This window comes from Arachis ipaensis, chromosome B09 (assembly GCF_000816755.2).
Source record: "Arachis ipaensis cultivar K30076 chromosome B09, Araip1.1, whole genome shotgun sequence".
NCBI lineage: Eukaryota > Viridiplantae > Streptophyta > Magnoliopsida > Fabales > Fabaceae > Arachis > Arachis ipaensis.
Genome location: NC_029793.2, coordinates 47,223,664 through 47,246,638, shown reverse-complemented (window position 1 = coordinate 47,246,638; position 22,975 = coordinate 47,223,664). Strand labels below are relative to the sequence as shown.

Genomic DNA, 22,975 nt, shown 5'->3' with positions numbered 1-22,975 from the left:
CCCCCACGCCAAACGGCGTGGTTTTGGCCCTGGTTTAAAAAAAAAAAAGGGAAAAATAAGGCTTCAAGTAAAATAACGTTGCTGAGCCACTTTCCTCTTCGTAGAGACTCTCCTAGTCACCTCCGAACCCTAATTTTCTCTTCAACCTTCTTCCTACAAACGCCACCGTCACCTCCAACAACCGCCGGAGCGAAGCGTCACCGTCGCGGATCGAGGCAGCTCTCGCGGATCGAAGCGTCACCGTCACCGTCACCGAAGCATTGGCGCCGTCTGGTCGTCGGCGTGGCGTCGTGGTGGTCGTCGGCTTGTCGTCGTCACCGTCACCGTCACCGAAGCGTTGGTCGTCGTCTGGCTCTGGCCTTCTGTGCTCTCCCGCGGTGAGTACTTCAATCTTTTTAATTTTCAACTAATTTTGTTTATTTGGTGACAAAACTGTATGAATTGGGCAGATTTGAGTTCATGGGTTTTTGGTTTTTTCAATTAAATTTTTATTCAGTGAAGAATTTAGGGCAGATTTGAGTTCTGCAGAGTTCTTCTTCTGAGTTCTTGTTCTGTTTTTCAATTTTTGTTTATTCAGTGAAGAAAAGTAACGCTCCTCGCTCACCCATCTCCCACATCAGAGAAGAGACTTCACCCAAACCCTAGCAACCGCTCACCCTTACCTCGCCGAGTTACTCCCGTCGGCTAGAGGGTGCCGTCGCTGCCGGACTAGCCTCAACCGAGCCTCCCACTTCTTAGGTCGGCATCTCTCACGTGCAAAGAACCCACGGGCACGTTTGTTTTCTCGCCGGCGCTCTTCTCGGCGTTGCGGTGGTTCGTTCTCTCCTTGGCATCTTTCCCTCTGTAAGTTCACTCTCTCCGCCACGGTTTCACAGCTTCTTTAAATCATTTTTCTGAGTTAAATGTTTTCTCATTTTCTGACTGAGTTAATTTTGTTTTTGTTGATTAATCTTTTGAGTTAATTTTTTATTGTTATTAATTTTGCTGAGTTAATAGAGTTGATTGATGTTAATTTTCTGAGTTAGCAAGGGTCTGTTTTTGTTCTGAGTTAATAGGGATCTGTTTGTTTTGAGTTAACAGGGATCCGTTTTTGTTCTGAGTTAATAGAGTTGATTGTTGTTAATTTTCTGACTATTCTTTGTCTTCTCTAACTCATGGTATATTTGTTTCAACTGTATCCTACGATCCGTTATAACATCCTCCGCTTCATTCAATTGCGCTTCAAGCTCTTCAAATTTTTCTTTGCTGATTAATTGACGCTCTCTTTGCTTCGGCTGTCTGCATACAAAGAAAACATTGTTTATGGTACGTTGTCTCTCAAAAACAAAAAAAAAAATGCAATATTTTGAAATTCCTTTTGTTTCTAGGAATTTAGTGGCAATTGAATCGATTTAGTTTAGAAAAATTAAAACCTCTATATTTTACAGACATATGATGTACGTCTTGAAAAATTGTTTTTTTTTTTTTGGGGGGGGGGGGGGGGAATTTAGTGGGAATTGAATTGAGTTAGTTTAGATAAATTAAAATCTCTATACTTTACAAAAATATGATGTATATCTTGAAAAATTGTCGGGGAGAGAGAGATGCAGTAATGTCAAAAGAACATGCAGAGATAAATGATGGAATATGTGCATCCAGACTTCACATAGGCCTGAGAGCAAGAGAGAGGCCATCGTGTGTTATATACGCAAGCACAATTGTGCATCGCAAACTAATGCAAACTTGTGCGCAAAGAGAGAAGATAAAAATGTATAGTTACAAATTATTTAATATTCCAGACATAATAATTGATCTATCAAACCAATTCAAATTCTATTATTTTACAACTGCCCCACAGCTGCCTGCCTGCCTGCCCAAGTCCATAGTGTGGACAGTGCCTCATTCCCTTGCCTCACTCCCTTTGATCGTAGTCCGTTTCTTGCCGTCAGCCTCGCCTCTCAACTTCTGTCTCTCTCCGTCTCTCGCCATCCATCTCTCAGCCTCGCCGAGTCGTCATGTTGCCAGATCTGAAACCTACATGTACGTCTTTATCTATTTTAGATTCTCGATTTGGTGTTGATCTGTGATTTTATTTTGTTGAATTCAAATGTCCAGATGTGATTATTGCATCTAAAACACGACCTATTCCACTCTCATTTTATAGTTTAGTTTTTTGTTCTTGAATCCTTTTAAGGTTGGAAGTTGGTTTTGTAAGTAGCTTCATTCTTGTGCGCGATTGTGAATTTCAGTGAGTAATTGTTGGTTTATATTTGGTTTTGCGAGTATATCATCCGTAGGTTACAGAAATTCAACAATGTCAACTTAACATGTGTGGATGGGTACACTAAATACCAATTTTTGCTTCTTCACGCCATGTGCTTTCAAAAAGAATGATGAAGAACGTGTTGAATATACATACATATACAATGTTATGCAAATGTATGCATTGGTCATCATAAAAAAAGGCATGCATGAAAAAAAAGGTGGGAAACAAAATGAAGCCTGGCTTTTAGCATTATAGTAGGATAGGATAGGAGAAAAGCTTGGTCCCTCAGCTCATGAGTTAACTCTTTTGAGGTTGAATTAAATCCACTCGATTCTAATAGGGTGCGTTTGGAATCTAAAGAAGTTGGGATTGATTTGAATTGAATTCATTTTATTTTGTATATCAACATTGATGTTTGGAATAATTGTAAAATAATAAAATTTGAATTGGTTTTATTGATCAATTATGTTTGGAAGATTAAATAATTGTAATTATACGTTTTTATCTTCTCTCTTTGCGCACAAGTTTGCATTAGTTTGCGATGCACAATTGTGCTTGTGTACATAACATGCGATGGCCTCTCTCTTGCTCTTTGGCCTCTGTGAAGTCTGGATGCACATATTCCATCATTTATCTCTGCATGTTATTTTGACATTACTGCATCTCTCTCTCCCCGACAATTTTTCAAGATATACATCATATTTTTGTAAAGTATAGAGATTTTAATTTATCTAAACTAACTCAATTCAATTCCCACTAAATTCCTAGAAACAGAAGGAATTTCAAAATATAAATGATTTAATTCCTCCGAGATTTGTGAAATCAATTCTTTCCTTACTTTTAATAATTCCAAACACATGATTTGATTTAAATTAAATCATTTACACAATTCCGATCACATTCATGGGATATATTTATGGTCCTTAGATGGTGAAACCACCATATGGTGTTGAATTACAGAAATTCTTAATTGGCTAAATATCTGTAATCTCAAGAATGAAGAATCTTATCTTTCATACTTCTCTTTTTAAATCACAAATAGGAACAATGGACAACGTGGTTGATTCTCTAAACAATGCCTATCAAGATTTTATTGCTGCTGCGTCGACTGTGCTTGAAGCCAAAGAAAGTGCAGGTGCCCAGAAAACAACAGCAACTGATGTTGCTCTAGAGAACTTCAAGCAGAAGTGGGAATTATTTAGGGTGGCATGTGATCAAGCCGAGGAGTTTGTGGAGTCTTTGAAGCAGAGGATAGGATCAGAGTGTCTGGTAGACGAGGCGACAGGTGCAGGAAAACCCGGACAAGCTACCATGACTGGTCTTCCTCCCATCAGCGCAGTTCGGCTGGAACAAATGAGTAAAGCGGTCCGGTGGCTAGTGATTGAATTGCAGAATGGATCTGGAGCCGCTGCTGCTAATTCATCCCAATCCCATGCCTCAGCTCCTTTTGATGCCAGGTTCTCTGAAGATTCTGCTCCATAGCATCAAAGTAACTGTTACTGTATACACATGGTGTTTCTGTATTTCACTTGAACTTTAACTTAGGTTGCATTGATTTAGACTTTGTTTATGTATATAAAAATGGTAATGAATCTCCATTTTAGTTGTTAATGCTATTTCATGAACATCTATGATTGTTTAAAATAGGGGTGTTCATGGGCCAGATGAAACAAGGTTTGATGTGACCCAGACCCGGCTCGAAATATATACCGGGTCTATTTGTTAGACTCGAACCCGACTCTAGACCCGATGAAACCTACACACTTTCGGGCCACGATTATACCGGGTAAAAATCCAGGTAAAAACCGAACTCTTAACATTACGTTCTTGTAAGTTAGCATGTGAAAATATCCAAATGTCTAAGACTCCAACCATTATTTGGCATGGTAAAATTTACTTAGAAAAATATAACAAGAACCAACCTTTTCTTAAAATTAAAGCATAACCATAATCAATACTAATATTGTCTAATAACACCACATATTTAAATCAATACAAATAACACGGTAATATGCATTAGTCTAAAGTTTTATGCATTTTAAATATAAAACATTAACTTATAGTCTTATAATGACTAATAACAAAATATTAAGATTTACAATACTTAAATTCTACATAAAGATAGCCATCATCCATCACTAATAACACAAAATATTAATTGTGTGTGATGATCGGGCTATCGGACCGAGTTCGGATAACCCGAACTATGGCTTGGACACGACCCGAAATAATGACCGGATCTATTTTTGAGATCCTTACTTGGCCCTAGACCCGGTGAAATCATATCAAATTATCATATCAAATTAGTTCCTAAAAGGTTCGGGGCCGGACCGGGTCTTCGGGCCAGGCCGGACCATGAACACCCCTAGTTTAAAATTAGTCCCAATGTTATTCTGCTCATTGGATCATGTCCTTTTCTGCTTATGCTAATTCTTCCACCTTGGCTTTGTCAATGCCCTGGCTTTGTAATAAAGTAATCAATCGTAGGATTCCGGAGGAAAGTTCCAATTGTCCTTGAAATGAATCATGATTCCATTGCAAGTTGCAACGTTGGGGAGCTGAAAGTGTGGGAAACGTAATAGTGGGTGGTGAGGTTGTGAGAGATTTAGAGCTAAAGTATTGCTAGGGTGCACCACTAATGTCTAGGTGCACAAATAAAAAAATTGAACATTAATCAATTTCAGCAACTGAGTCTATCAATATTGTACTAGGTAGAGTTTGTCTTGAAATATTGAAAAATATTGAAGTTTGTTTTGAAATATTGAAATTGAGACGGGCGATTGAAACTCAGACTGAAACAAAAATTAGTCTCAAGACAATTTTAGTCCCTTCAATGGAGACACAAGAAACTAAAATTTTGTTAATATTTTTTTTCTAAAAAATGTCTTTATTCAACATTTTATATTACAAATCTATCTCTCACTGTCTTTTCACTTCACAACCCTCACCTCTCATCTCCAATCCCACTTCTCACCACTCACCTCCACCACCATACCTCTGCTATCATCGAATTTCACCATGACCACCAATAATAATGTTAAAAACAACAATCTCATAAACATATATCAAAATTAGATTCAACAATCTCGTAAACAAGAGTGAGATAAATAAAGAAAAGAGAAGAACAATGGGATAGAATTGGAGGTCTGAGATTCTGAATGAGAGGGAACAAAGGAAGAAGAAATCTTCACAGAAGAAGCTCGACGAGAAGAAAGAACCTCTCCAATTCGAAGAGATGGCAATAAGATTGCCGTTTTGGATGATGTCGTCAACGCTTTCAATTTATCATCCATGGAGGAAAAAGATCCCGAAAAAGGCTTCGGAAATCTTAAGGAAGAAGGGTATGGGGTATGATCCTTCTTCCTTGTGTTTTTCATCAACTTTATCTTTGAATTCCGGTGGTAGTGGTGGTGTTGTTTCCAATTTGAGAGGGAGGGAGGGAGAGAGAAAGAGAGAAAGCGAGGGGGAGGGGGATGAGTGAATTGGTAGGGTTAGGATTTAATTTAGTATGGATATTTTAGTATTGTCACTTATTTAAATTTCTATTTACAGAATATTGACATAACTCAGCCATCTACACAATATACTAAACATAATATTAAAACATAGTCTCTGTCTTTTAATTTTTTATTCTTAGTCTTTGTCTTTCTTCCAAATGCAGTCTTAAATTCAACTCGTTTATCAAGCATGACCAAATTCAACCAACTACATTAAGACATAGCCATTGTAGACTTGTAGTTTCCTTGGAATCAAAAGAAATCAATTTTTGTACTTCACCCTATACATTGCGGTACAAACTCAAGTTTATCTGGCTTTTTAACATATTTATCTAATTGTCCTTGAAATGTGATACTGATATGCAATGTTTCAACCAATAAATATATTTATCTCATTTTAATATAACAGGTAAATCAATCCTCATAGGTATTTGATATTCATCTATAAATTAGAATATATATAGATTTAAGAATATGGTAGTTAAAAAATATTTTAGTGTTGGTTAAAAATTTGGTTAAAATTTTTTTATTATGATTGGTCGATAGGTGAAACACTAAAAAATGAAAATCATAAGTGATTTATGAGAATATGAAGGAAAAAAGAAATCTTCATGAACGTTTTCTAAATTAAAAATTTGAGGAACGCAAATTAAGTTTTGGTTTTTTCAAAATACAACTCACCGAGTGCAAATTGGCAGGATGGAATTTGCCTTCTCAAATCAATCATATCCATGTAAATAATGAAATTACACCACTATTGTATAATTTACCTCACATGATTATATTTAAATTAAAAAGTGTAAAAATTGGAAAAAGCAAGCCGGTATAATTAATCTGGCCATGGATTTTTTACTCCTATTTTTTACAGGAGTATGATTCATCATCATTAAAATATTTATAAAATAAACCCCATGTTTTTATTTTTTAAAGAATTGATAATTAAACATTTGTCCTCTGTTTTTTTTTTGTTTTACACATTCTTCTTGTTTTTTTTAATCTAAGTTTCAAAGAGGAAAGTCCAAAGCTCTGCTAGGGCTTTTGCCCTTCTGCTTCCCATCAACGTCGCTCGTTCCTTGGTCTTCCCCTTCCACGATAGCTCGCTCTCTGATCTTCTCCTTGCGTCGTGGTCATTTTCTAATCCTTTCCATTCGCGGGATTGCTCGTTCTCCTCTGTGTCGTGCTTGTTCTCTGATCGTCGACACCGCAACACGCTGCCGCCGCCGCCGCTACACTCGGGTCCACCACTTCATTGTTTTCTGTCGCCTCTCTGTTCCTCTTCTTCACCAGCGACACTGATCTCTATCCTTCTCCCTCCACCTTTGCCTCTGCCACTTACTCCTTTAAGGTTCCATTTTGTTTTTATTTTTATTGTACTTTATTTTCTTTTCGATGAAAATTTTATGTGAATTTGAATGTTATTCATTTGCCAGAGTATTGAATGTTGTTTTGATTTCAAAAGAATTTGATAATAAACCAGTAAAAAGTTTCAAAATGGATTAGGAGTCCTTGATTATACTTGAATGATTGAATTTGATTGTTGTGATTTGGTTGGTAGTAACTCTTTTGATTTCTAATTGAATAAGGCTCCTACTTTTTTATGGAAGTAGGGCAATGATTGTGAAGAACTAAAATACAATACATGGTGTCTTGTATGATGGGGACATTTTGGTTAGTATGAGTTAACCAAACATTTTCCCTTATCAGTTAGTTTTACTTTCTATACTCAAATATTTCAGGCTTCAAAGTTCATGTTCTCTCTTTTCTTATTCTGTAGTTATGTTGCACCGGAGTATGCATGCACTGGAATGCTGACTGAGAAGAGTGATGTTTATAGCTTTGGGATACTTATTATGGAAATAATTACCGTAAGAAGTCCTGCTGATTATAGTAAACCCCAAGGAGAGGTTAGAGGCTATAACCAATAATAGTATACAGTTTTTATTTTAATTTTCTTACACTGTTCTATGCTGATTATTTTCTCTCTTTTTCTGTTTTTCTAACTAGAATTTGGTATATTTGCAGGTTAATTTAATTGAGTGGTTGAAAGCTATGGTTGACAATAGAAAATCAGAGGAACTCATTGATCTGAACCTTCTTGAAAATCCATCTTCAAAGGCTCTTAAGCTTTGCTCTGTTGGTTGCTCTTAAATGTATTGATCCAGATGCCATAAAGTGACCTAAAATCGGACACATAATCCACATGCTTGAGGCCGACGAGATCCTATTCGGTGATGTATGTTCTTTCCCTTTCTTGAACTCTGTATTATACATAACTGGAGAGCAAAAGTAAGATGATTCAGCATTGCTATAATTTGATTCTCATTTATCACTATTTTATCATTCTTTCTTGGAGGAACAGAGGACTGGAGGGGAATCATTGCGATCCCATGACAATTAACATCATGAACAAAAAGACTCTAGCAGAGATAGAAAGCGAATAGATGAAGAGATCACTGATCAAAGTGAAGATGATAATAGCAGTAAAAATCTTGTCCATCCCACAAGGTTGAGATGATAGTTGTTAAATGGTAAATGTAGCTATGTATTTATTATTTTTGGTTTTAGTAGTTTGCCTATATTAATTTCTATCTTAATCTGGACAACATGCAATGAGTGTATTTTTGCTGCATAATTTTCCCTCCCACCACAATTTGGGATTCATTGTATACTCGTTCATTATTACTAAAAAATAAAATTTTAATGTCGTCCTTCTGATTTATAAGACAAAAGTAGCTCAAGTGTTTTATAAAAAGTAATAATATTTTCAAGTTGCTCAAACTGTAGTATCAAACTACTGATGTCTCATTCTAATCCCAGCATAACTTATGGCCCCATCATAAATTAAGTGCTTGTCATTTTGTGAGTGTAGTTGTTATGAGCACTAAACCTCCCAATGTGAGAGATAAAAAAAAACCCACGGCAAGGTAAAAATTTTTACTATTTTTCAAATCAAAGCTACAAACAAGTCTCAAAAGTCAAAACTTATAAGCACTACTAAGCATACATGCAGAATTCTTGTACAAGAACATAAACGAATAAACTAAATGGTGAAATCAATGATACAATAGACGGCCGTTGCTTACGAACTTTTTGGCTAGAGAGCTCGGATTGCAATCACACCTCAAAGTTGAAGGACTATGAGTGAAGAACTCCAGGTAAACCAGAAAAGAATTTAACCATCCAATCATTCATTCGTTCAGGTTAATACACTAATTGTGATGCAGAAGGACTTTGCAAAAAGTGTTTGCTTGGGCCTCACACAAAGAAAAATGATCATAACCTACTTGATAAATACACAATGATGCATTATTCCTTTTTAGCTTCAAAAGCAGAACCGAAAGGGACAAATTTAGCTTGAGAAAAGATTGACACAATAATAATACCACAATGCAATATTTTACAAAAGTACTTACATGCTCACCAAGTTGCAACTGCTACAGAAGTTGCCTAATGCACATTTTAATTGTTGAATCCAGAAAGAAAGTAGATCATCGACTATAGCAATTATCTATTTCTTGATGCCCCTGGAAAATCTATTTGAGTTGGTATTCATATGAAATGATATGAGATAGAGTAGCTTCAAAAGGGAAAAAACTAAAAATCTATTTATAAGTGATTTACAAGTTTTGAAAAGGATAATAACTTTCTAAAGGGGAAAAACTAAAAATGTAACTAAACTTATACATCCTCAATCAGAGGCTTTAAAACTCAAGAAAGGGAGCGAATTGAGTTTATAGAACTTCTAAGATCATTCCTACTACTGAGTACCAATGCTATATCCTATGGTGCATGGAATATAAGTGATAGTTCGAAGAGTTACTTATAGAATGTTGAATATGGATAATCATGATAGTAAGTATACTTTCTTCCATCATCTTCTCTATAAGGAGGTGAAAGAATCTCTAGCACAGCACAAGGTGTTATTGCTGTGAAACAGTGCACATTTTCACCATGCTTTGGATATAAAATTGATGTCTCACATGGTGCAGTCATGACCTTATCAACAGCTAGCTCAGCCAGTCTAACGACAACAAAGATAAATTACAACAAAATCATTTTAAAACATGGATGCAGAATAGCAAATTTTATAAGCCACTAAATATGATATCATATTATTTAATAATGTTGATGAAAAGATCTCCTGAATGAGATATACAATTATGCAATTTTAAGTCCTCAACAGTAGTAGCAATTAGCCATAGGAAATTCTATAGGAAAATAATTAATCTCCCTAATACTCTTACTAATAATTCTTCCTAACTAACAGATTTAGAAAATCTTGAATGCTTTTTTTATATATATATTTACAAGGCATTGAATATCTTTACTTTTTCATTTAATATTTTTTTAAATTTAATATTAGAAGGACTATTAGGAGTACATGTTAGGAAGATGTATCATTACTCAGTGCTTTTTATATTTACATGCTCTCATACAAAAGTGTGGGACAAGACAAAAATGTGTTACAGCGATAAATTAGCAAAAAAAAATCTATTGTTCATAATATTGAGAATGCAATTCAACTGATCTATTAATTTTATATTTATTGTATTTTTGCTTTTATGGAAGAATTTTTGGTCATTTTTTATTTAATTGATCTGAATATATTTTATACTAAAGGCTTCCTCTTATTGAGTATATCAAAAAAGGAAATTGGAATAAGTATGAATTTGGCAGTGTATCTGCCTTTGATTTTGCTATTAATCGAAATTCTTTGTTCCCTTAATTGATTATATCACACAGTAGCAATAAGAAAAAGAGAGGTCAATGGACAGTTGGACCTGATAAAAGTGGCAGAGGGCTCCATCAATTTAGTATGAAAGGTTTTTTATCTATCTTCTTTGATTAATTTGTTCTTCAACAAATTGATTTCAATTAACAATAACCTAGCAATTAAATCAAAATATTTCTGAAGTTTAAACTAACAAGTTTTACAAAATACATCATGAGGTAAAATCAATCAAATCTCTTTCTTTAGTTATCCTTATTTTATTTTATTTTACCTAGTAAATCAGCATAATTGGAAACATTATTGACTTCCTAATGATACAATCTCTGAAATTTATTCCTAATCCAATGAGTTTCCTCATGCAAGACACCATGTATTGTATTTTAGTTTTTCATTGCCCTACTTCCACAATAAAGGTTAAACTTTAAACAAGAAAAAAGTAGGAACCTTATTCAATTAGAAATCAAAAGAGTTACTACCAACTAAATCACAACAATCAAATTCAATCATTCAAGCATAATCAAGGACTCCTAATCCATTTTGAAACTTTTCACTGGTTTATTATCAACTTCTTTTGAAATCAAAACAACATTCAATACTCTAGCAAACGAAGAACATTGAAATTCATATAAAATTTTCATAGAAAAAAATAAAGTACAATAAAAATAAAAACAAAATAGAACCTTAAAGGGGTAGGTCGCAGAGGCAGAGGTGGAGGGAGAACGATAGAAATCAGAGTCGCTGGTGAAGAAGAGGAACAGAGAGGCGACAGAAAACAATGAAGTAGTGGACCCGAGTGTAGCAGCGGCGGCGACAGCGTGTTGCGGCGTCAACGATCAGAGAACAAGCACCATACAGGGGAGAACGAAGAGAAATGTGTAAAATAAAAAAAGGGCAAATATTTAATTATTAATTCTTTCAAAAATAAAAAATAGAGTTTATTTTGTAAATATTTTAGTGGTGGTGAATCATACTCCTATATAAAGTTAGGAGTAAGAAATTCGTGGCCAATAAATCTTACAATACCATTTACATATTAAAAGCAGAAACAAGTACAACCTCATCTCCTATGTACAAAATATTTGGGAAATTAGAAAAAGAAAAGTAGGGTATCATTTATGATGAAGAGTTCAAAAGAAAAACTATTAAAAAGCTAAATATCTAATAGTAGTATAACGCCACAACATATTATTTTTTGCTTATTATTTTTTCTATGCTGCATGATTAGTGTGTAACATACTAATTTAAAAGGGCCATGAATTCCTTGCTCCCACATTTTTGTAGGAGTATCATTAACCTTCATGAAAATAATTATAAAATATACCCTGTTTTTTTTTTGGAAAATATACTAATTAGAATTTGACCCCTCAAATTATTGGTTTTTAACTTTGTCCCCTTTCTCTTTCATTTTCAAATTCAAAGGCATTTAGAGAAGAGAGGTCTGCTAGGGTTTCCTCTCTTTATCAATTTCTGCTAGAATTTTCAATCCCTGTCTCTCTCTCTTCCTCTTCCCCTACTGCAAATCTGAATATCTTCCTATTCCCCCTCGCTGCTGAAACTTGTGCCCACCACCGCGCAACCTGCCCCTGCCGCGCAAGACGCCGCTGCCGCCGCGCAAGACGAGAAACTGAGAGAGACTAGAGTTCTTGGAGAGCATCAACAAGACTGAATAAATCTCCTTCCAAAATAGAGTTCTGAGTTTTCTCCTGAGTTTTTTTCTGCCGTCGCATCTGACTTTCTTCTATTTTGTTCTGTTGTGTTCTGTCAAACAACTTCCGATTTTTCTTCTGTTTTCTTCAAACCGAACCCTTAGTTTTGGATGTGCTCTAATTTTGAACCATTGCATAACCCAGTTTTAGGAAAGATGAAAAGGTACAGAACTACAGATTTTAAAATCTCTCAGTGTTGAACTCTTCATTTTAACGGATCCTGCTGTAAGTTTCTTCCTCACTATGGTTCACTTTTTGATTGGTTAGGACTTAATTAAATTGCATGAATTAATTTAATAGGATCACAGCTTTTCCCTTTGCTGTGTAAATAGATTGTGTTTGTTGTTTGTATATTGAATTAGTAGATTACTGCTAGAGTAGGAAGGGATTTGAGCTGATTTAACACGTCTAAGAATCTTAACAAGTCCTTATCTTCAAAATCTTCGTTGAAAATTGCTATGAGCTTGTTCTGTAATCTTTCTGTAAATCTTTATAGAAAAAAATAGAAAATGAGAAAAGATTCTAGTGATTTTGTTTGGAGGGAAATCTAGACCCTTCTAATCTGATAAGTTTGAGTATGTGCTGTTTAATGCTGCATACTCTTTGTGCTCTTTGAATAAGATGATTAAAGCTTCCACTTCCAATTTATTTTAAATCACAAAACTTTCCCATATCATTTATATATGTTTTTCTATCAAAGATAAGTTTTTAAGATAAATCATCATAAGTTAAATTGTGCTCACAGTCGTTTACCTTAACCGAAATTTTTCCTTTTACTCTAAATCTAAATACATTGGATTTAATTAGATATCATTATTGTTTCTTGTATTAGAGATGTATTACGAAATGAAGCAATCATACAACTTAAAATAATGTCTTATATATAGATGATAGTGGATCAAATTTGTTGATGTTCTACCAGAATATGGAAAAGTTTGAATATTGTGTTGCAATAAGTTTTTGAAAGAAGTTAGTTGATATTTAAAAACATTGCAACTTTTTCATGTGAGCTTGTTAGAAAATACTACGTGATTTCACATAATTTTGTGCCCAACAGACTCAAGGTTACCATGTGAAATTCTTAGTGTTTGTTTGGCTTTTGTTCTTGTTTTCTGTTTCTGCTTTCAGTTTTTAGGACTCTAGGAAGAAGTGGTAAAACATGAAACGAAAACAGAAAATACCATCTTGATAAATAGTGTATAGTTTCTGCTGAGTGAATGGTGAAAATGTTGCTTGACAAATGGTTTTTATCCCAAATGAAAAGCTACTTGTTCATCATGCATGATCTTGTTAACTAAAATAAATATTGCTAATTATGTTCTCTCCGTTCTCCTACTTATAACTACAGGATAAGCCAGCTTTCATATTGAGTACTCTTCTGTAAGGATTGTGACGAACCAATTCATTTAGCTGGCAGCCTTTCTACGAACCACCAGCGGTTTCTCGCTACTGGAATCCGGGTGGCTTTGTTTACACTTTTACTGTTGTTACTAGAATCATATCATGTAGTATTTTAGGTACACGGCAACATAAGTTTTTTTTATATGTCATAGTTTTAAATAAAAGTAGCTAAAAATACATATTTTAATTCTTAATTTTTTTATATTATAATTTTAAATGAGTTAATCAACTTTAAAATTTTTATTAGATTAGATAATTTTACTATTCAAATTACTTGTAAGTATTTAAATTTTTCTATTTTTTTATAAAATCTTTCTATTCTCTGGCATGGCCTCTAAAGATTCTCTCATCATTATAAGTTGAACCTTGCATCATCTAACCAACCATCCAACAAAGAAGAAAGAAGAAGAGAGCCATCATCAATCATGGCTTTGAGTTTGAAGGAAACTTTCTATATATCTCATGGATCACCCATGTTGGCCATTCATGATTCAATTGAGATAAGAAATGTGCTCAAATCATGGAAGAACATCTACCCTCAGACCCCCTCTGCCATTCTCATCATCTCTGCTCATTGGGACACTCGTGTTCCATCTGTCAACATTGTTGAGAGGAATGACACCATTCATGACTTTTATGGATTTCCTAAACCTTTCTACCAGGTTTCTTTCCTTTAGATTCATTAATTTCCTTCTTTGTCATCATTCTTATGCAAAGTTTCATTAGATTGAACTGGTTCAAATCGGATTAGTCAAAGTCTTAGTTATATAGTCTCTGGATGTCGGTGGGAAAGACCAAACAATCTTTTAAGTCTTGAATAGATTTAGAATAATCATTTGTTCTTTTTTCAGAAATGATTGAAAATTTGGTATCTTTTTATGATGGGGAATCTTAGTTCTTAATCTTAACCATGTTATGTTTTTGGCTCCCTTTGAAAGATACTACAAAGTAGAACAATTTTTTGCCATAGTTCTTGGTTAGCCATGAATTGATCTTAATCTTCTGTTGGTATATAGATTAAGTATCCAGCACCAGGAGCTCCGCAACTTGCAAGGAAGGTAAGAGATCTACTTCAAAAATCCGGCTTCAACGCGGTGGAAGAAGACAGAAGGAGGGGGCTAGATCATGGTGCTTGGGTTCCATTGATGTTGATGTACCCGGAAGCCAGCATTCCGGTTTGTCAGTTATCTGTTCAATCTCATAAGGATGGAAGTCATCACTATAACATGGGAAAAGCATTGTCCTCTCTTAAAGATGAAGGTATTCTTATAATTGGTTCTGGAAGTGCTGTTCATAATTTGAGAGAGTTAGTTAGAGATGGAAGCAGTGGTGTCTTTCCATGGGCTCAAGAATTTGATGATTGGTTGAAAACAACTATTCTTCAATGGAGGTACCCTTTTCTATGCAATTGTTTATATGTGAAGTTAATAACTTAAAATCAGAAGATAATTTGACATATTTGACTAAATTATTATCTAACGGTCTTAACTATCAACTTATTTTTGCAAATTTGTTACATTCATTGTTGAAGGTATCTTGATGCAAATTATGTCTAGATACATTGAATTATGAATTTACTAAATTTTGATATTTTAGATATGATGATATAAACCATTGGATAAGAAAGCACCGCAGCTGAAAAAGGCTCATCCATCGCCGGAGCACTTTTTTCCGCTCCATGTAGCCATTGGTGCCGCCGGTGGGAATCCGACGGCCAAAGTTGTTCACAGTAATATTGAAATGGGATGTCTCTCTTATTCATCTTACCAGTTTAATGAAGTTCCTGGCTCTTGCTCTCCTTAATAGTGTTGCTTGGGAACTGACTTATGTATGTGTGATTTAATTTAATGTGTAATAAATTGTGTTTGGATGGACTTTTTTCATTGTGTGTATTTTAATCCATGATATAATCTTACCTAATAGAATAAAATGCTATTGTTGTCGCTAATATTTTTTGTTTTATCTAATTTAATTTATACAGTTATTACCTAGTGAGATAAGATTTCGGTGTTGTTAACGTTATCTCACGCAAGTTTGATAAAGAAATCTTCTTATTTGTTTTCTTCTCCTTGTTATGTACTGTTGTTGATATTTTGACATGTATTTTTCTTTACTCATTAGAAGAAGCTAAATAGAAGTTTTTCATTTTTGCACAAATAATAATTCCAATACATAAGGCTACCATAATGTTCAAAACCGAAGTCTCCTGGGTCATGTGACTGGTTTCATCGTTATTTACGGAAATAAAATATATAGGTTATGAATAATTTACATTAACCGATAAAGTAAAGGAAATTAGTAATATAGAATTGTAATATATAGAAAGATAAATTAGTGTAAAAACTAATGAAACATAGCTTAGTAATTTGTCTTTCAAAAAAAATATTAAAAATATCTAAAAAGATAATTCTCTATTCCCAAATGTCTTCATGCTCTGCTTCCACCTTGGTCCTATATTACCAAACATTTTCTTGTATTACGAGACACAAATCGTTGTACTCTTCTAAAACCAGATCCACGGCAAGTCTCATTCGTGTGGAGTCATTAATCTGCTTAGAGCACCAACAATATAATTCTAATTAGAAGTGTGTTGAAAAAATTATGTTAAAAATACTTTGTTATAAATATGACCTGAATATTGAAGTCATCTTATAAAGTACATTCTCTCATCCAATTGGTCACCCAAACTCCGCTATCATTCCTAAGATATAAAGCATTCCACAAATAGTTATTATATCCATATAAGATATAAACTATTGAACGAGTAATGATATTTAAAAGAAAAAATTAAATATTAGACTTACGATCTATTTTTTTGAGTGGGTAGGCCAAAAGGTGTGATAGGCCAAAAGGTGGAGCAATCTATAACTTTAGACTTATCATCATTAAAAATATGATCATCTAACATCGCTTCTAAATAAGTTGCCTGTACAAGAGTAAATTCATGACACAAAAAAAGTGAATTGTAAATGAGTACTAGTTACAACAAATGGTTATTTAAATTGTTAAGTTGTTAAGTGATTCTAGATCATTGAGTACTAATTTAGAACAAATAATTACCACTTTAATTGCGTTCTTTTTGCGTTATTGATGTTTTCCGACACAAGACAGTGAATCCAATATGATTAGGCGACGACTCGTAAAGTCAACAATAACCAAATACTAACGTAGTTCCTCACAGGTAGGGATAAACACCTGCGATAAACCTTAAACCATTACAAACACTAAAAAAAATATAATAGTACACTAGTGGAAAACAAATTGGTCACTCGTACCCTAACGACGTGGCTAATTTTCAGTGACATATATGCTCCAAGGAAATCAAAGATAACCTCTGCCGGTATATATTTGTCGCTTAAAGCATATCGCTGCATACAAATAAATATTGTTAAATGAAAATATGTTTTCAATTTAACAACTATTTTTGAACTGCTAATTAAATTATACAATTTACTCGTGTGAGTACATAGCATGGTTTAGTCTAGAAAAAAGAACTTTTTTTAAATTAGTATATCCATTCAAACTATTAGACAAAGATATTAACTAATAATTTAAAAATATTATAGGCATAACTTTACTGCAAAATGTGTAGGCATGAACCAGCAAATTGGATCTTCATTCCTACGTCGAAATACACGTATCATCATAAGTGCCACCAGGTTTATAACCTACAATATGTTAAAATTATATGTAAAACATGTTTATAGGTAAATAGAGGCTTAAAAATATAATTACAAGAAAAAGAATAATATGCATTTACTCGTGATTCGACACATCTCTTTGGCACAAGACATCTAAATGTACTTCTGTAACCTTTTTAATCTGAGATTACCAACTCTTCAGAACTGCCAAAGTCATAAGATGGTTAGCTGAGAGAATCATAGAATTTTTAAACCATTATATATTACACATAATTATAAAATACATGTACGGATCTAACGTATCCGAAAAAATATAGGCTGCAACAGCAGCTTGAGAATCGGTTAACATCATCGAAGGTGTAGGCTCAAATGCAACAAGTGTCCACCACTGCAATTAAAAAAAAAACTTGTTTCAAGATTACACTAAAAAATAAAGAAATAAAAAAAATGTAAAAGAAAGAAGAAACAAAGATAAGGTTACCTTTGGCAGTACAGCTCCTACTCTAGCATGTGGTTGTCCATTAGGGGGAGTTGTTGCTTCACGAGTAATATCTGAGTGGAATAACTTTTTGGGTTTAATTGGTATGATACTAGTAAGATCACTAGTTTTTGTACTTTCTGAAGATTGCACAACTACAGTAGGATCCAATATGAAACTACTATTTATGGAAGTTATTTGTTGTGCCATGATCACATCAATTTCTTGGTGTAGAACATGAATGAGCGACTCTAAGTTTTTTATCCTTTTTGTTATATCGTTAAACATACTCTTGACCTCCATATTTTTCATTGGAATAATCTTTTACTACTCACTCAGATAGTATTTTGTCTTGTACGGTACCATATAACCCCTTAGGATGAATATATAGCAAATTCGGTGATAAAAGATAAGAAAAGATAAAAATAATACAAATTTTAAAATATTTTATTTCTATCTTTTTTTTAGAAAAAAAGTTATCTAATTAGAGTAAGAAGATAAGAAGTTAAGAATAATAAGATTATATAAAATAATCTAATTTTATCTTTTTTAAAAAGTTAATATTTAAAAAATAATCAAAAATTTATTATTATTTAAATACAAGATAAAGGGATAGTAATTTATGCCGTGGAAAGTTGTTAAATTTTGGATAAATTTTTATTTTTAATTTAAAGTTAAATGACTAATTATTGGTTATCATATTTAAATTATTAAAATAGAATTAGTTGTGTGAAACATAATCTTATTCTTATATATAAATACTCAAGCATAGAATACTATTAACTATCTCTACTAAAGCTGAAATTACAATCTAGTAGAGTAATGAAAGAAAAAGTAGTAGATGATCACATTGGATCTTCTTCGATGAAAATTACAGAAAATTCTCCGTTGAAACAAATACTACATGCAATAGAGATAATATATCTAACTCATGATAAATTACAATATTATTTATGTATACCAATACTAAATTTCTTTTTTATAATGTAGTCTTTATCCAAGAGAGTTGATGAGATGGAGAAAGCAATGTGGATGGCGAAGAATTCACTTAATAAATTAACCGCCTTTCAATGTAAAACTGATGAGAAGCGTGAGAAATTCGACAATACGGACCTATATGAGATGAAGAATAAATCTTGTGGTGATGTAACAAAGAAAAACTCTTGCCCGTTGCAAGTAAAGTCCGAACCTTGTGTGTTTATGGATTTATCCGATGAGAATAAGGACGTTATGATTTTGCACAATCTGCCACCATCGTTTTACAAAGAGACGCAAACATGCCTGAATGGAGAAGAAAAATCGAAGCCAAAGTCAAGGTTCGGTATACAAAGAAATAGCAAAACTAATAAAACTGTGCAAGAACTTCCGAGTACGTTTGTAAGGCAAAAGGACAAATTGGCAAGAGTCAATAATCCACCGTCTATCCAAAATATGACATTTGCACGACCAGCTAAAATGCCAAAAATTGAGCACAAAGGTCAACTATCAAGCAAGATGGCAGAAACTAGAGTACGTAAAGGGCCTTTAACTTTCACCATAGACAAAGCACGGTTAATGACCTCTGCGAAAAAAAAAAGGCTTTCAAGAACACTTCTATCCCAAAGGTATTTGATTTAGTTAAAAATAATTTATTTGCATAGTATTCAAATACGTATGTTGTGGATAACCTTTATGTTTTGTACAGAATCTTAACTGCTCATTCAAACCACCTTAAGATATGAGGTTGAGTGAGGATTTGGTCAATATGGCTATGTACATCTTTGCTGCTGATAATGATATACCGTGAGCATTTTTTTTTATCTTTTATCTTTAATTTTAGTTCTCTCTGTAGCTAACGTGTTGGCTTTGTGTTAGAGAGGATTTGGTTCATATTCATGATACAACTGCAACTAGAGAAGATCTGTTCTGTCTCGTACTTGGAAAGCAAGTGTCTGAACTGGTAATAAAGCTGATGGCATTGAAGATAACATCAAATATTAGCATGACCAAATTAAAAAATGTTTGGTCCCTTCCACCATCATTTGCGGTAAGTCAAAATCTTGATTTTCTCATTTTAACTAAGTAAAATAAATAATCATTGTGCTCAAACATTCCTAGGATGACGTGTCGTTACATATGGAGGATCATGACCTACTGGAAAAATATGCACATTATATGCCACCAACTAGTGACCTTCAATTTGTAAGTTCTCATTAATTATAGGAATATTTTTATTATAATAAAAAGTACTCAAAAATTTTACTTATACATATTACATCTTATTTGTTATACAGATATATGTCCCAATCAAGGAGAATGATCACTGGTATCTAATGGTAATGAGCATTCCTAACAAAATACTTTATCATTTAGACTCTCACTGTAAGATTGAAGATGATGAACCACGCAAGCATCATATTAAAAATATAGTAAGTTCTCTTACTATAGAAATAAAGCTAATAATAACATTACTTTGAATAATAAAGCACACTATTCTTATTACAGGGAGTGGCTCTTTCTGAAATAATATTTTCAGAGAAGTATGCAAAATATGGTATACAAGAAATAGTGAGTTTCGAGGATTGGGAAGTCCGTAGTGCATTAGGTATTCCTAGGTGCACAAATAGGTAATTATTCAAATTGTTGGTTATTTAATTTAATATATATATATATATATATTGTGTTTTCGACTTCCTTATGTTGTATTGCATGATACGTTTTCACACAGCAATGATTTAGCTGTATGGGTTATGCAATGGATGGATGTGCAACAGGAATTCACTCCTGTGATCCCTCCAAAGGTAACTTTTAACATAGACAGTTTCGCTCTTTAAATACACTAATACATGTTTTAACATTTAGTAAAATAAATTACAGCTGCATGAGGAAAGGAGTAGAATGTATCTAGTATTGGATTTCGTCACCGGAGATTGGAATAAGATACGAGCAGATGTTAACGAGAGGTTTCAATTATGGTGGCTTATGATACGCCCATAACATCTTTACTTAAATTGGGAAGAATTATTTATGTCTTCTTGTTAGACTTACTAAAATAGACGAATTTATTTATTAACTATTTTTTATTCCTATTGTTTTGTATCGCCTTTTCGTTATCCTACTAAGAACCTATAATTCTGAATAAAACTCAGAATCATCAGTGCTAATTTTATCTTTTTTGTTCAATTTTTCTATGATGAGCTCTTCTTCATTAAAATAAAAAAATAAACTGTATAATATATATTTCACAACTAAAACAACAAAATTACTTGAATTATTGAGATTTAGATAATAATGATTCGTTCACTAATCATGCTCATTATTCGGTTATATGGTTCTTGTTTTCTGATGACCTAATTATAAAATTAAAAGTAGTGTAAGAATTCTATTAAAAAATATATAAAATTCTAATTAAAAGTACTCAAAATTTTTTCATACTTAACAAAAAAAAAAAGAGAGCTGTTTCCCTCCTTATTTTGCAAATTATATATAACAAACTAATAAAATCTTACACTTGAAAATTACTTGAATTATTGAGATTTAGATAATAATGATTCGTTCACTAATCATCGGTTATATGGTTCTTGTTTTCTGATGACCTAATTATAAAATCAAAAGTAGTGTAAGAATTCTATTAAAAAAATTTATAAAATCCTAATTAAAAGTACTCAAAATTTTTTCATACTTAACAGAAAAAAAGAGCTTTTTCCCTCCTTATTTTGCAAATTATATATAACAAACTAATAAAATCTTAGACTTGAAAATTAAATTTTACAAATATTATATTATATTTACACCAAAACGGCAATTGAGGAGCAGATGGCAATGATGAGGCGCATGCTTGAACTAGAAGAGAAGGTGCAAGAACTCAGCAAGAGACCAGAAATGCCTCCAGAAAAAGAGTTGATTCTTAATAATGCTCTAAATAGAGTCAATATTCTTGAAGAAGAGTTAGACATGGCCAAAACGGTATAGTATAAAATCCCACCATTTTATTATAACTTTAATTAATTTATGAAAATCATGATTTAAATGTTCAATAATTTATAATAAGATATTTAAATCTTTGGATCCTTTTAGTCGCTTGAAGCAGCACATCTTCGACTAGTAGGACTCCAAGCCTACATTGACAAAAAGAAGAAAAAGACACTGGTAGGTCATCTGAAGTATGACCATTGAATAATTTGAGATGCATATTGATATAAATTATACATAAGTTCACAAACTTTTTTTTTCTTCCTTTTAACATGCATAAGCTTTGATTTGTGATTGCAGTTCCACTGGTGAGGAAACAAGCGTATGTTTTACCTAACCTCAAAATATTATTACTAGTTTGTGTTGATATGATTGGTGGCGTTTCCATCTTCAGCCCTATTAGATGTCATTATTGAATTCACTTTGGTATAAATTTGATCAATGTGTAATGCACTGTGTCATCCCTCCAATGTATGTGTATTAAATTATATATGCTGTATAAGTGAATAAAACTATGCTTGGTTTTTTTGTATAACCAAGTTACCAACTAATTTCCTAATTTAATCTATGCAAAGAGAGATCCAGAGGAACAAACGCTTTTCATTTTCAACTGATAAAGGCAAATCACATTAAACACAACTATAGAAAAAAGTGTGACACAGCAAACTTGTGTTTAATTCGGCAAAGAAGCCAAAATGGCTATACACACATTACAAAATTTCCTTAGTTAAGTCAAATCCATCATCAAGTATAAATCAATATTTAGAGTTTACATGTGCAAGGGGTCAGCATTTAGCAATCCTCAGAAACACCATGGTATGAAAAACTTGGTCGTGCAGATCCTCTTTCAGCAACAACACTCACCAGCAGAACTTCTTCTTCTGCTAAATAACATCATCAAAATGAAGGAAATAAGGAAATAGAACTATCAGAAAAATAATGTGGAAAATGAAACTATATGACACCACTGTGTTCTAAGAAGATTTTAGACAACCCACCCTTAGCCTAGCTTCTTCTTGGCTGTGAATGTAAGCTAGCAGTTCTTTTTGCCTCATTAGAGCTTCATACAGAGCCTAATACATAGTGCAAGAGCATTACTTAGGTGAGGAGACCAGGGGCCAAAAAAGTAGTATTCATCAAATCGACAACCATATCACTATGACATTTTCAAAATGCATACGAACATAAATAGCTAGATTACAAAGAAAAAAAGATGATGATGACAATGATGACTTCGCACGAAGAGAACAAATTCACAATGGCAAGTATGCAATAAGCAATTCAGATAAGTCCCGATTTAAGTCACAGTAAGGAAATGAAAACC

General features: G+C 33.2%; 3 protein-coding genes, 2 long non-coding RNA genes and 1 pseudogene across 12 annotated transcripts; 4 read left to right on the top strand and 2 right to left on the bottom strand.

The window, feature by feature from the left end:
- Window positions 47–4,746, top strand: LOC107618050 (mediator of RNA polymerase II transcription subunit 32). 7 transcript variants are annotated; one of them, XR_002354897.1, is made up of 7 exons: window positions 47–377; window positions 578–843; window positions 1,227–1,305; window positions 1,590–1,749; window positions 1,838–2,019; window positions 3,288–3,888; window positions 4,621–4,746. XR_002354897.1 is itself a non-coding variant. In XM_021112786.1 (6 exons), exon 6 carries the CDS (start codon window positions 3,293–3,295, stop codon window positions 3,725–3,727), a length of 435 nt encoding a protein of 144 aa, XP_020968445.1. In that variant the 5' UTR covers window positions 47–377; window positions 578–843; window positions 1,227–1,305; window positions 1,590–1,749; window positions 1,838–2,019; window positions 3,288–3,292; the 3' UTR covers window positions 3,728–3,908. The 7 variants fall into 7 exon arrangements, 1 of the variants encoding a protein (XP_020968445.1); XR_002354898.1 differs by lacking the exon at window positions 1,590–1,749; XR_002354902.1 differs by lacking the exons at window positions 3,288–3,888; window positions 4,621–4,746 and adding an exon at window positions 2,277–2,531.
- On the top strand, window positions 6,269–8,443 carry LOC110267380 (probable serine/threonine-protein kinase At1g01540). Of its 2 annotated transcripts, XR_002354903.1 has the most exons (4): window positions 6,269–7,087; window positions 7,517–7,646; window positions 7,765–7,975; window positions 8,102–8,443. XR_002354903.1 is itself a non-coding variant. In XM_021112787.1 (3 exons), exons 1-3 carry the CDS (start codon window positions 7,382–7,384, stop codon window positions 7,888–7,890), a joined length of 285 nt encoding a protein of 94 aa, XP_020968446.1. In that variant the 5' UTR covers window positions 7,125–7,381; the 3' UTR covers window positions 7,891–8,089. The 2 variants fall into 2 exon arrangements, 1 of the variants encoding a protein (XP_020968446.1); XM_021112787.1 differs by lacking the exons at window positions 6,269–7,087; window positions 8,102–8,443 and adding an exon at window positions 7,125–7,410 and having other exon boundaries at window positions 7,765–8,089.
- LOC107618051 lies at window positions 13,860–15,441 on the top strand (annotated as a pseudogene).
- Window positions 16,863–17,371, bottom strand: LOC110266573. The gene is made up of 3 exons (XR_002353989.1): window positions 17,342–17,371; window positions 17,160–17,202; window positions 16,863–16,949 (listed from the first exon to the last, which is right to left on the bottom strand). It is a non-coding gene; the product is annotated as an uncharacterized LOC110266573 (long non-coding RNA).
- On the top strand, window positions 21,496–22,111 carry LOC110266839 (phosphatidylinositol/phosphatidylcholine transfer protein SFH12-like). The gene is made up of 3 exons (XM_021111873.1): window positions 21,496–21,645; window positions 21,757–21,828; window positions 21,952–22,111. The coding sequence occupies exons 1-3, from the start codon at window positions 21,496–21,498 to the stop codon at window positions 21,961–21,963; spliced, it is 234 nt and encodes a 77-aa protein (XP_020967532.1). The 3' UTR covers window positions 21,964–22,111.
- Window positions 22,255–22,745, bottom strand: LOC110266570. The gene is made up of 2 exons (XR_002353986.1): window positions 22,650–22,745; window positions 22,255–22,532 (listed from the first exon to the last, which is right to left on the bottom strand). It is a non-coding gene; the product is annotated as an uncharacterized LOC110266570 (long non-coding RNA).

Coding starts and splice junctions, on each gene's coding strand:
- LOC107618050 (XM_021112786.1), top strand. CDS start 3,293: ATGGACAACGTGGTTGATTCTCTAAACAATGCCTATCAAGATTTTATT.
- LOC110266839 (XM_021111873.1), top strand. CDS start 21,496: ATGGCAATGATGAGGCGCATGCTTGAACTAGAAGAGAAGGTGCAAGAA. Junction 21,646..21,756: donor AGTTAGACATGGCCAAAACG/GTATAGTATAAA, acceptor GGATCCTTTTAG/TCGCTTGAAGCAGCACATCT.
- LOC110267380 (XM_021112787.1), top strand. CDS start 7,382: ATGGTGTCTTGTATGATGGGGACATTTTG. Junction 7,411..7,516: donor TGTATGATGGGGACATTTTG/GTTAGTATGAGT, acceptor CTTATTCTGTAG/TTATGTTGCACCGGAGTATG. Junction 7,647..7,764: donor ATAGTAAACCCCAAGGAGAG/GTTAGAGGCTAT, acceptor GTATATTTGCAG/GTTAATTTAATTGAGTGGTT.